At 35.3% G+C, this 13,764-nt stretch overlaps 2 protein-coding genes across 2 annotated transcripts in view; one reads left to right on the top strand and one right to left on the bottom strand.

Annotated features, from left to right (window-relative positions):
• Positions 1 to 11,288, bottom strand: part of miga1 (mitoguardin 1) — a 29,297-nt gene extending 18,009 nt beyond the window's left edge. The window contains exons 1-7 of the mRNA XM_067363748.1: positions 11,183 to 11,288; positions 9,723 to 9,883; positions 5,645 to 5,813; positions 4,801 to 4,913; positions 4,499 to 4,631; positions 2,462 to 2,598; positions 1,720 to 1,840 (exon numbers count right to left, since the gene is read on the bottom strand). Of these exons, the coding sequence (XP_067219849.1) occupies positions 1,720 to 1,840; positions 2,462 to 2,598; positions 4,499 to 4,631; positions 4,801 to 4,913; positions 5,645 to 5,813; positions 9,723 to 9,836 (787 nt within the window). The 5' untranslated portion in view covers positions 9,837 to 9,883; positions 11,183 to 11,288. The remainder of the gene's footprint in view (positions 1 to 1,719; positions 1,841 to 2,461; positions 2,599 to 4,498; positions 4,632 to 4,800; positions 4,914 to 5,644; positions 5,814 to 9,722; positions 9,884 to 11,182) is intronic.
• A 1,105-nt stretch (positions 11,289 to 12,393) lies between these two features.
• Positions 12,394 to 13,764, top strand: part of usp33 (ubiquitin specific peptidase 33) — a 37,102-nt gene continuing 35,731 nt past the window's right edge. Inside the window, exon 1 of the mRNA XM_067362066.1 lies at positions 12,394 to 12,641. The gene's annotated coding sequence lies outside the window, so the exon portion shown is untranslated. The remainder of the gene's footprint in view (positions 12,642 to 13,764) is intronic.

Here is a 13,764-nt window from a genome sequence, read left to right as displayed (position 1 = left end):
TATTTCAGAAACTGCTTATCTACTGGGATTTTCATGCACAACCCTTTTTGTCTGAAAAAAAGAGAAAATATCTGGTGAGCAGAATTTCTGTGGGGGAAAAATGTCTTTATTCCAGGAGGTCAGAGGAGAATTGCCAGTCTAGTTCAAGCTGATAGAAAGGCAACAGTAACTCAAATAACCACTCGTTACAACTAAGGTTTGCAGAAGAACATCCCTGAACGGATAACACATCAAACCTTGAAGCAGATTGGCTACAGCAGCAGAAGATCACACCGGGTGCCACTCCTGTCAACTAAGAACAGAGAAAAGAGGCACGTTGCCTGGTCTGATGGGTCTCAATTTCTGCTGCGACATTGAGATGATAGGGCAAATTTGGCGCAAACAACATCCATCCTGGCTTGTATCAACAGTTAAGGCTGGTGGTGTTGTAATGGTGTGTGGTATATTTTCTTGGCACATTTGGGGCCCTTAGTTCCAACTGAGCATCAATTAAACGCCACAGCCTACCTGAAAAATGTTGCTGACCATGTTTATGACCACAGTGTACCCATCTTCTGATGTCTACATCCAGCAGAATAATGCACCATGTCACAATCAAATCATCTCAAATTGTTTTTTTTTTGAGCATGACATATATGGTATCCACAGTCACCAGATCTCAATCCAATAGAGCACCTTTGACATGTGGTGTAACGGCAGATTCGCATAATGGTGAAGACAACAAATCTGCAGCAACTGTGAGATTCTGTCATGTCAATATGGACCAAAATCTCATCCCCCTTTTCAACCGATATGGTTCCAGTGCGAGTTCCCAGCCTGCGTCCGTTCTTGAACCGTTCTGTGCATTTCAACTGCAGAAAAGGGGGTTCTAGGCTGGACAGCTCTGTTTAACTCCGGTTAACTTGTTAACTTGAGTGGAGAAATGCTGTCACTGTCTATGGTAGTCTTGTTGAGCAGTGTAAAAACTTTGCATTACATTGCTCTTTATATCTAAATATATAAAACTGAGTGTGCAAGTGAGACCCAGCATGTGAAAGAGCGAGTGAATCAATGGTTTCAGTTTCAATACATCAGCAAAAAGGACAAATAAAGAGTACTGGGAGATTAAACAAGCTGCTGGTACGCTAGAATCACTCCCGGTACCATCAGTGCTGCACTGCCTGCACAAACAAGGGGAACGTGCACTGTATTTTAGACTGGTTATAGTCAGGTAAACCACATGTAGCAGCATTACTTCACCGTTCATTCCTCAAGTCTGTGGAAACACACGGCCAGTTAGCAGCAGGGTCCAGTTCGCCTGACCAAGAACAGGCTCTGGCTCCAGAATATGAACCTTTTTCTGGTGGAAAAGGGGTATGAGGAGGTGTTTCCAGCACCTTGTTTTATCTATGCCACAAAGAATTAAGGCATTTCTGAAGGCAAAAGGGGGCCAAACCCGGTACACACAAAGTGTACCAAATAAAGTGACTGGTGAGTATATGAATCCATAGGAAGTTATGGTTTAATAAAAATATACACATTATGACTCACTTGAACAACAAAAGGTGCACTGCTTATGCAATGGAACATGTCACACCAATTTTTTAAAAAAAGTAAATTTTTAGAGTACAGTCATGGGTAAAAGAGCTAAGACCAGTAGTAATGTTACATAAGACCATTCATTTACATTCACACACAGACACCTATCGACTTTACATGACTGACTAGTTTAACACTCACCGTTACTAGGAAGTGTTGAAGGGTCTGTCATTCCCAGCGCTCCCTCAAACTCCTCCTGGAGCCGATAGGCTCTCTGTAACAGAGACTCCAGCTTTCGGACGAAATCTGCACTGATGATGTCCTAATAAAGTGCAAAATCTTTAGTATATTTGCCTGTTTCACAGATAGGACTAGGCCTAAGTTCAGTTAGGATATTTAAGTAGATTTTAGAAACATACACTAGAAAAAAAATATTACTGGTGTGGCGCTAATATATTTTAAGATATGTCAGTACAAATTGATTTCAGTTAAAATGGCTCAAACATGCATTTTAGTCTGGGACTAGCTTAATCCTTGTCTTTGATACTGGGGGATTATGTTTTATGAACATACAGTTTCAGCTTAGGAAACACGTCCTGAGTAAATTGGGCCTACACATTAACATTAAGTGTTATTAATGTTTTTTAATGAGCGTTAGTGGCAAAGGTAACCTAAATACAAAACTGGGGGAAATGAGTGTGAACAATTACATTTCCAATACCAATAAATTACAAAAAATGCCTAGTACTGGCTGACAACCAATATGGTACCAATATCCATCTTATTTTTAACATAAAAGCATTTGTAACTTGAATGTGTCAGGCTTCCTATGTCATCCACTTCCGCACATTTCAACTGTACGGAAACAGTCCAATATGCTGCTTGATATTGCAAACTGAATATCATGCATCCCTACTAAGGACTAGTGATTGGCGGATAATACCTCCATGCTTTCTTCTGCAATGGCATCTCCAGCTCCCAGCTTTACAGACGCACAGCTCGCCTCATCTTCTGCTTGCCTGCTGCGGAATGTTAGTGCCTGCTCCCAACGCCGCAGGGCCTCCTCGAACAACTCCATTCCTGTGGGAGAACAAAAATACATGAGTCATCAATCCAACCTGTATATTCATCTGCAAAAATTTCCACATCAGATTTAGAACAGCATTTATGATTGTGAACGTACATGATTTCACTTCTTCTTTTTTTTTTTTCATTTGTGTCTCAAAGGATTAGTCCACTTTTAAATAAACTTTTCCTGATAATTTACTCACCCCCATGTCATCCAAGATGTTCATGTCTTTCTTTCGTCAGTCAAAAAGAAAACATTCCATAATTTTTCTCCTTATAGTGGACTTCAATTGTCTCCAAAAGGTTGAAGGTCAAAATTACAGTTTCAGTGCAGCTTCAAAGGGCTTTAAACGATACCAGATAAGGCCTCTCCTATTATGTTTACGGAATGAACGCAGCACCAGTTTCGTTTTTTTTCTATAAGTAGAATAGGGAAGGCGTAGGACATACAGCGTAAGCTTTTTGAAGAATGCATATACAGTTGTATTTACAGCATATACAGTTGTATTTTTTTTCGAAAATGACCGATCGTTTGGCTAGATAAGACCCTTATTCCTCGTCTGGTATCGTTTAAAGCCCTTTGAAGCTGCACTGAAACTGTAATTTTGACCTTCAACCATCTGGAGGCCATTGAAGTCCACTATAAGGAGAATAATCCTGGAATGTTTTCATCAAAAACCTTCATTTCTTTTCGACTGACGAAAGAAAGACATGAACATCTTGGATGACATGGGGGTGAGTCAATTATCAGGAAAAGTTTATTTAAAAGTGAACTAATCCTTTAATGTCCTAATATACTTGAAGCAAATTCAAAGAATGAACTGGTGTGATGTCTTCTGAACAAAATTAGGCTAAAACAAAGTTTTGATGAAGATGAAAATTGAAACGAGTTAATTTCAGGAGTTCGAAACAGCTTGCCAAGGCGAACTTTCCAGAACAGTTGTCTCCAGCTGGTAAACACACTGGTAAACAAACTACCATTGGTCCGTGGCGATTATGTAATAGGTAGGTTGGGCTCTTAGGCTCCGCCTTCTTTGACTTATAAATCTTCTCCAGTTCATTTCTCCTTTTCAGTCTGTCGCTATTATAGTTACTATAATATAGTTATAGTAACAAATACTGTAAAGCTTCTTTCTTTAAAGCAATATTTTGCATAAATTGGTACATAAATAATAGTGACATGGCATGGCTTGATTGGAGTGCTGAATTGCAGAGCTAATGCAAACACATCCACATCCAGGGCCTAAAACTAACTTTTTGCCACACCTACCAATGACTGGTGACATAAGTAGTGACAGGTTCAGAAATTGAATAAAGTAAACAAATGTAAAATAACACTACATAGTCTTCACTGTATAAGTCAAACATCCTTATTAATTAATCCTTATGAAACTTACAAAAGTTATTCAGTCAAGAGCAATGATTGATCTTTTCTTTGTCCTTTTTTGTTTGATTAACATTAAAAACACAGATAGCAGCATGAATATTAGGCTGCTGTCACTTTAAGAGCTAATGCACAGATCTAATATACTGATAATGTACACATGTGCATTACTTTCTCAACTGTTTACTAGGATATTCACTTTTTTTTAAACAATTTTGTGTGACTTTGTCCGCTCAAGTGCAAAAAGACTTGTAAGAGACCTCGGTTTAGTATTCGCTTGATGTCTGAGACTTGGCTTTCTGCAAGTAAAGGAATGAGCTCCATTTTGCGTCTTCTTGCGCTTGAATATTTAAATTGTCAAGGCTTAAACTTTCGTGACGATTGGTATGTTAACTAACAGTATACTGCTGCAAAGTTATTCTGAACTTTTTTTTTTTTTTTTTTTACCCCTGAGCGGAGATTGAGAAAGAACTCTGCCTTGAGTATATTGAGGCCTTTATGAGACTGAGTAAAGAAGGTGCTTTTTACCCATCAGGTAAAGATTCTCTGGAGTGGCAACGGGAATGTTGAGCAGATTACAGACATCAGCATCTCCTGCTCCATCCCAGCAGCTGGATCCATTAGCACAGGTGGAGCTACTTGAAGAGTGCCTGCTCCTCACCTGAGAGAAGATGTGGCACTTCAACATCTCAATTTTGCACTAATGTCAAAAGGCACACATTTTACAAGATTACCTTTTAGTCAATGGCTTTTTTTGGTGCAGCCTGTGCTGCTGAAGTCACAGGTATATTACACCACTATCCAAAGATGACAATAAAAATGTTGCTTACAGAGGCCAGGCTTTGCAGGGAGCCCGAAAGCTTGCCGTACAGGCCACCACTGGACACCACATTACATGAGTAGAAGTTCTTTGAGGTCAGAGGCAGATTTTGACAGTCAGTCTCTGAGATAAAAGAGAGAACAGTGAAATACAGTGAAAAGAGAAACATTATTACATTATATGTAGCCGTTTCATATTTTAATATACTTTAACATGTAATTTATTCCTGTGCATCATTACTCCAGTCTTACTTTGATTAATAGAAAGTTCCAAAGAAAAGCATTTAATTATATATATATATATATATATATATATATATATATATTAGGGCTGTGAAGCGACTCAAAATTTTAATCTTATTACATGATTTGCTGATTAATTCATCTAATTAATCTCAAATTAATCAAATTTGGCTGAGAAATGATCCCCAAAAGATTATTTGAAGTCATTATTGTGTAAAGCATCAAATAAACATTACAAAAATAAATATTTTATTTGATTCAACATAGAATTTATTACACAAACTTTTGAACCATGAGGTTGAGTAAATGATGACTGAATTTAATTTTTTTGGGTGAACGATATCATTATTTTTTTTATTAATATGGAAATATGATATTATTTTTAAATGAAATTTTAAGAAGCTAAAACTGCCAGTAGGTGACGGTAAATGTCTAATTCATTCCATACATTCAAACAACTGATTCATTCAGGAGTGAAGTATTGTGTCTAAAATAACAATATTAACTTCTTAAAATATAGATTTTTCTAAGTTACATATTTGCATTAAGACAAAGAATTGGACAATAATAGCTTTAAAAACTCTCCTTGTCATCTCATATATATGTTTTTACCTTTTTTCAGGGGGACAGTGGTGAAGAACTCAAACGTTTCCTGCTCTAGAGGCGAACTGGCTTTTTTCTTGCCCTTCCTCCTCCTGAAGCGTCGTGCAAGGAAGATGAGGGAGACTGCGCCAAAGGCAGTGGCAGCAAAGAGCTTCTTAGTGCCGGTGCTCAGACTCACCTGCTCAGTGAGGAAATGGAGAGACATAAGGCAACGTTAACTTTGGATCAAGCGCTCAGCTCAAGGCACACCGAGATCAGAGTGACAAATGCAGACAGGGAGAGGGTGAGACAGTCAGACTGTGTGACAGCAAGGATTACAAGACTGGAAATGACTGGCTGGCATTTGGCTGGACATGCGTTGTTTGGCCTGCGGGATCTGATCTAATGAGCAAGTTTAAGCTAATCATAGGCACAGACACATAGTACTATCAAATAGTGTCAGATATGACCTAAAGATTGCTAAAAAGCAAAATAAAAATTCATGGCCTTCATTAGAAAACCAAGAGGAACTGTCAAAACATGTAACTTATGTAAAAGGACCTATTATTAGCAAACAAAGTTGTCTTATGTATCCTGGCTGCTATATGAAGCACATATAGCACATATAACTCCCACAGCTTTACTTTGGCACTGTCACCGAACAATTAATCTTCTCTTAGCCAGACAATGAAACAATATGGGGATCACCAGGGGCCAGTTGTTCAAAAGTCTGCCACTGGATTGGATCAAATCTTGAAAATGGGTTGTTCAAAAGGAAAAAGGGATTCTGAAATCAGATTAGATCACGGAATCCAATACTAGTTTTAATCTGGATCAAACCTTCAGTTTGTGTTGTTCAAAACTTGTCAGTCAGGATCTGAATAACTTTGATCCAAAAAAAACAGGATTATCCTGATCCCAACAGGGATTTCAAGGTGGATTCCAGGAGGAAAATGTAGTAAAACTTTAAAACTGGTCAAAAAAATACAACATTTATATCATGTAATATACATACACATTTTATTTATTTTTATTTTTTTTGCTCTTGATTAACTGTTAAATAAATTAGAAGTAGACATTAACCTACATATTTAGCCTTTCGGTAACCAACTGTAAAGTAAAAAAGATTTTAGTGCCATAAAATAATCCCCAAACAGCTGTAAATATCCAGCAAAAATATTATATTTAATTCAAAACCCATATTCTCTCAATCATCATGTCCCTCAATCACAAGTGTGTATCTGGATCATGGTGATCCAATCCAATTTTTCTTTGAAAAACCAGCACAAAAGTAAGATGGATTACCTGATCCTGGATAGCAAAACATGGGATTTCCAAATCCAGATCATTCTGATCCAGATTAAACTTTTAAACAACTGGCCCCAGGGGATCAAGTTCCATAAAAGATCCATTTACATTTTCTGAAGGTATACAATAGAGAACCAGGGGCCGTATTCACAAAACATCTTAAGGCTAAAAGTAGCTCCTAAATTGCAGATTTAGGAGAAACTCATAAAAATAATGGGCGTGTCAGTCCTAATTTTAGGAGTCCTAAATTTTTGCTCTAAGAGTATTTCACAAAGCATTTTAGTGCTAAAACCAGCTCCTAAATCTGTGAAACCTTAGGAGTAATCAAGAGGACTCCTGAGTCACTAAGACCAAATCACAAACAGTCCTAATCCACCCAAAGACACTGAACAGTGAACACCATTGAGGCAATAGCGATAAAGCCTTGGGTGCTGAACCTTTTCTTCATAAATGCATTACATTTTGATTTATAGATTTAAATCTATAATGACATGGCAAAAAAAACAAAAAACAAAAAAAACTTTAACAAATAGATAAATATTGTCAGATTACCTGTGGCAATGGTTTTCATGAGTTCACACTTACAAATGATTAAATAGAGTAAAAACAATCAAAAAAATAAGCGTATTTGGTGTGCTGTCCAAGGGGATCGAGGGCTCAGAGATGCAGACATCCAAGAGGCGGTCCACAATTCACTGTATATACTAGTTTAATTAGTGACACTTAGCCTACATTTTAAAATCTTTATTTGAATATTGGCAACATTTTTATTAAAAATATTAATTTGAATAGGACAACATTTATATTTTAAAACCTTTATTTGAATATGGCAACATGACACGTCATTCTACAATATTTCTATGATTAAATCGCTGACTCCTCCCCATCAGCCAATCACTGTGTGTATACTCCATAGCAACGAGGTCAACCCCGCCCTTACTCTTAGCTTAAGACTTCAGACTATTCCTTAGTAAAAGTTGGTCTCAGCAGCTTTGTGAATAGGTTTTAAGAGAAAACTCTTTGCTAAAAACTTTTACTGCCATTTAGGAGAACTCTTAGTGGTAAGATACAATATTTTGTGAATACGGCCCCTGATCTTCAAATACAGTGCTTGACTGAAATATAGTGCCACCTTCATGTGCTTTTTTTGTCCTTTTTAGAGCTTGACAGCTTATCTGCGATAGTGAGCTCAATGCAAGCAACTCACGTATCCCAACACTCACAGATCACTCAGGCACAGCTGCAAAATCCACCCAAGGATATGCTAAACATGACTTTGCTTTCTCAAAAAGGAGTTCAAAACCATGGCAAAACCATCTGGTGAAAAGCCAAGTATTAAAGCTTATAAACTAAGCTGTGCATTTTCACATATATTATTAAAATACGTAAAACCTTTAATAAACCTATCCAACTGAATGCCATTTTTACCTCAATTTTTTACTGTTTTTGAAAGAAGTCTCTTATGCTCACCAAGGCTGCATTTATTTAATCAAAAATACAGTGAAAACAGTAGTATTGTGAAATATTACAATTTAAAATTTCTATTTTAATAAATTTAAAAATGTTATGTGATGTCAAAGCTCAATTTTCAGCATCATTACTCCAGTCTTCAGTGTCACATGATCCTTCAGAAATCATTCTAATATGCTGTTTTGCCACTCAAGAAACATTTCTTATTATAATCAATGTTGAAACCAGTTTTTGCTGCTTAACATTTCTTGTGGAAATAATGATACCATTCATACATTTGTGCTAAGATTAAAAAAAGATAACTTTATTCATCAAGGATGCATTAAATTGTTTAAAAGTGACAGTAAAGACATTTATAATGTTAACAAACATTTCTATTTAATAAATGTAATAAATAAATTTAATAAATGATCATTCAAATTTCTATTCATCAAAGAATGCTGAAAAAATATCACCGTTTCCACAAAATGTTAAGCAGTACAACTTTCAAAATTGATAATAATGATAATATGAAGAAGAAAATTTTCAAATTTTCAAATCAGCAACCCAGGGGAAAAAATAAATAAATAAATAAATAAATAAATAAATATAAAATTAATAATAATAATAATAATAAAAAAAACTTTCCCTAATATAAAATATCCCCTTATATAAAAAGCAGTAACACTTTATAATAACTTTAATTAATAGTAACACTGAAGCTAAAGTGTGTACTTGCTGCACCACAGGACTGCAAAAAGTAATGTTTTCACACAGGCTTCCCAAACAGTCCTCCTCTCAATACAAACAGATACTTCTGCCACAAATTCACACCAATGGATGAGCCAATGTTGAACAAAGCACTTATTTTTGATAGCACCGAGTGTCACAGTGTTTAGTTTTATATTGCAGCATTTATGATAAATGATTTATCTGTGCAAATCTTTTTTTTTATTATTATTTTTTTAAATTACATTTGTCCTCATAATCTTTAATCATAATAACTTCCCCTCCCTCTTGCAGCTCATCTCTTCTCTGATGACTTGTTTACAGGCGCAAGGGCCAGACAACCTGTCACTATCAACCAATAGCAAACCACAATCATGCAACCATCCAATCAGTTCCTCATGGACATAATCAAGTCCTGCCCTACATTTTTTTTTTTCATTTGTGTGTGTAAAAAAAAAAAAAAAAAAAAAAAAAAAAAGGGTAAAACAACAACAATTGTATATATTAGCCTAAGTTGACAACCCTGGATTTAAAATCAATTTTTGGATGACAATGCAAGAACCAGTAAGCTTGTAAATCAGGAGTTCCTGGCTTTATTTCTGTCCACTGCTGGTCAGTTTACCTGTGGAAGGGAGTAATAGACTGACAGTGGCAGGTCCACGAAGTGCAAAGCGGCCACCTTCATGGACACGTGTGAGCTTCTGAACGCTTCCTCCGTCATGATGCCATAATCCATCCGGATGAATCTCAACTGCAGCTCATTCTCCACATCACCAATACAACCTATAAAAACACACATTTGTGTAATATCTACATGTATAGCCTATGTTATTTATATGTAAATCAGCAATTATCGACCCTGTCCTGCCAAACCTGAACTGACACTGATTAAAGGGTTAGTTCACCCAAAAATGAAAAAAAAAAAAAAAAAAAAAAAAAAAAAATGAAAGCAACGTAATTCAAGGTCTAAAGAAAGAAAAATAGTAAAGACGTTGTTAAACTAGTCCATGTGACTACAGTGGTTCAATCTTGATGTTATGAAGCAATGAGAATACCTTTTGTGCACAAAAACAAAACAAAAATAATGACATTATTCAACAATTTCTTGTCTTCCCTGTCAGTCTCCTACGCTGTTGACATTGTAAAAACAGTGCAGCGCTTCCGGGTTCTACGTCAGAACACCGGCTCCTGCGTCTGCATCACATGTATGCGTCATGCTGCTCACGTATACAGCGTCGGCATTCTGATGTAGAACCCGGAATCGCTGAACCGTCTATAAAACGTAAACAGTGTAGGAAAATTACAGGGGAAAGAAGAAATTGTTGAATAAATTAATTTTGTTTTATTCTTGTCACTTCATAACATTAGGTTTGAACCACTGTAGTCACATGGACTTTTTTAATGATGTCTACTTTTCTGGACCTCGAATGTGGCAATTGCATTGCTTTCTATGAGGGCTTTAAAAAAAAAAAAAAAAAACTCAGATATTAATCGAAAATATCTTAATTTGTGTTCTGAAGATGAACCAAGGTCTTACAGGATTGGAACGACGTAATTAATAACAGAAATTACATTTTTAGGTGAACTAACCCTGAAATTGAGTTGAAGAATTGAGTCTGACACACACACACACACACACACACACAATTTAAAACAATCGTTTTAAAGAATTTCAAATAATAAAAAAAAAAAAAAATCGTATTATGAACTCTTCTTAGACGTAACAACCCAAAGCATGCAATCTTTCCCATTGAGAATCTAGAAAACAAGCTTGTATTGTGCCATTATATGACACGTGAATCAAGACTTTTAATCCAATAGAGGTTAAATAACGTCCATGGCGTCATTCACTGTTTGTTAAAAACACCAACGATCATGGCCATAAAAAAGTATGACCTTTATAAAAATGACCCTCATTTATCATTGTTTTATATTTTGATCGTCGCTCATAATGGTGAACTCTGTGTTAAACAATTTATAAAAACAAGTGAATAACAAGAAACATCATACATTCTGACAGTAAGGACACCGAATGTGGGCTATAATCTTAAAACAACATAATAAACATACGGTAATGCTTACATTTAACGTTATGCCTTATCTCGGGTACACACCATCTGTCCTCTATCGCTCAGTGCGATAACTGCGCCGGTGTGAGCTCATGTGGAGGTGAACAGACACCGCGAATCTAGAACTCACTTCCGGTGCCACTGCAAGGTTTCAAAATAAAAGTTTTCAAATTGGGGTCCAGGGGGCCGCAAAGGAGTGCTAGAGGGTCCTTAGAAAAGTTTAGAGAAAAGCGGGGTAAAAAAAACAAAACAAACAAACAACAAAAAAAGTAAAAATAAATAAATAAATAAACCAAATTAACTAAATTAATAGATCAATTTGATTAAGATAAAAATATAAAAATAATTAAATTTTATTTAAAATAATAAATTAATACATTTGATTAAAATAAGTGAATAAAATGTAATAAAAACTAAAATAAATAAATGAAAATATTTAAAAAAACTAAAATAAATAAATATAATTTGATATAAATAAATCAAATATATAAAATTTGATTTAATTAAATAAAATAAAAACATTTGATAAATATAAATAAGTAACTAATAAATAAATAAAACAATAAGAAAAGCGGTGTAAAATGTAAACATGAAATAAACATACGATTTTTAAACTACATAGCTAAATAAATTAAATTAAAATTGAATAAAATGAATGAAATATGATTTAAAGAAATGAGAAATTAATACACTTGATTTAAATAATTAGAAAAAAAAAAAAATTCATTAATGAAATACATCTAACCTAAATCTAACAGTAGCTACAGTGTGATTAGAAAACAAAACAATAAAAACTAAATATTTCACACATTAATATTATAATATTTATTTCACAGTATTAATTGCAATACCCAACAATACACTGTATGGGTCAAAATTATCGATTTTTTCTTTTATGCCAAAAATCTTTAGGATAGTAAGTAAAGATCGTGTTCCATGAACATAATTTATACATTTGCTACCCTAAATATATAAAAAAAATTTATATAAATATATATATTTATATCAAAAATTATACAGCTTTCAGATGAAAATACTTGGATAATGAGGATAATGAGATTTGGGAGTCTGTGCAATAAAAGATTGAAAAGCCCTGGTTTAAATCGCTCTATGACCGCACGGGGGCGTCTGGGCTGGGATAGATCCCGCTCGGTCTTCAAGGGATCAATGCAACGCATCTGTGAGTCGTTCCGCTCGTCCACACTAGGAGGCACCGCCGCTGCTTGCTTCGCCATTCACTTTCAGCTCCGAACAACCGGAAGAAGCTGTTTGAATGTGTCATACCATGTAGCTCCAGTCTGAAGTTAAAGAGTCCGATGCCAGGCGTTTGAAAACCCGCTGTCTGCAAACGGAAGAATACTACAGATATGTAGCTGACAAACCGAAAGCCATCTTTCAACCGCCAGTATCTTCGTCAGCTGATCAGAAGCGATAATCGATCCATATTTAAACCACCGTCCATTTCCCTAGAGGTGAGTAAATATTATATCAGCGGCTGTGTGCGAACTGAAATATGGCGTATTTAATCTAGCTGAGTTAATATTAACCGGCGCATCGATTCAGTGCTGTTATAACTGTGCTGTTGTGATTTGAACTGATGCAGAGGCAGAGCTGTCAGATGATGTGCAGAGCGCTGACTTTAGCTTTAGCCCGCTGCATTCAAACGCCTTCTGTCTGCTCTTCATTCACATTAAACACCTCATTCAGTGACAGTCTGCAGGGATTTCAGCTGTTCTAGTGGTTGTAACGATTGAAAGATTTGTAATCGTGTATATAACTGTGGGGAAGTATGTGCGTGACAGGCGACAAGGAGCTAGTTGCTAACTAGCCTAGCGAATATTCTGGCTTATGCTGACGCGTTGCTGGAGTGACGTCACACACAGCTGTAGAGGCCCATTACTGTACATTAATTTACGTGACTGTACATTACTGTACAATGCTATGTGAGTATATTGAACATATAATTATTAATCAACTTTAATAATTGTTGATACTAATAATTACTCAGTATCTGGAATTTACAAACTAATTTAAAAACACTTTTGCATGTTTGCAGTTCTCTGATGTTGTTTAATGGTCATGCAGGTAAACAAAATAGAAATATTTCTTGGTAAATGTTTTTTTAAATGTATTTAGTTATTTACATATTTATGATTTAATTAAAACTGAGACCCCAGTGGATGCAAGGTAATGTTAGGGGATCTGTGGAAATGTTTAGAGCAAAACTGTTTAAAAAATCATAATAATATAAATTAAAAAAAGAGATAACATATGATTTAAAATAAATAAATAATCTGAATAATTAAATTAAAATAAATAATAAAAAAATAGATTAAGATAAGTAAAAAGGCTGTTGAGTAAATAATAAATACAGTATAACAATATGATAATAAATAGAAGAAAAAAATATTTTCCAAATAATAATTTAATGTTATTAATTGCTCACATAATAAATTGGGTCTTGATGTTTTTTACATAATAGAATGGGATCCCTCACCCAAGGATGGACATATTTAGGGGTCCGTGGCAGCTAAAACCGGGGACACACCTAACAATTAGCTGAAACATTCTAAGAACTGAACTGAACTGAACTGA

The sequence above is a fragment of the Chanodichthys erythropterus genome, chromosome 16 (genome assembly GCF_024489055.1).
Source record: "Chanodichthys erythropterus isolate Z2021 chromosome 16, ASM2448905v1, whole genome shotgun sequence".
NCBI lineage: Eukaryota > Metazoa > Chordata > Actinopteri > Cypriniformes > Xenocyprididae > Chanodichthys > Chanodichthys erythropterus.
Note: the sequence above shows the minus strand (reverse complement) of the source record. Positions and strands in the feature narration are given on the sequence as shown.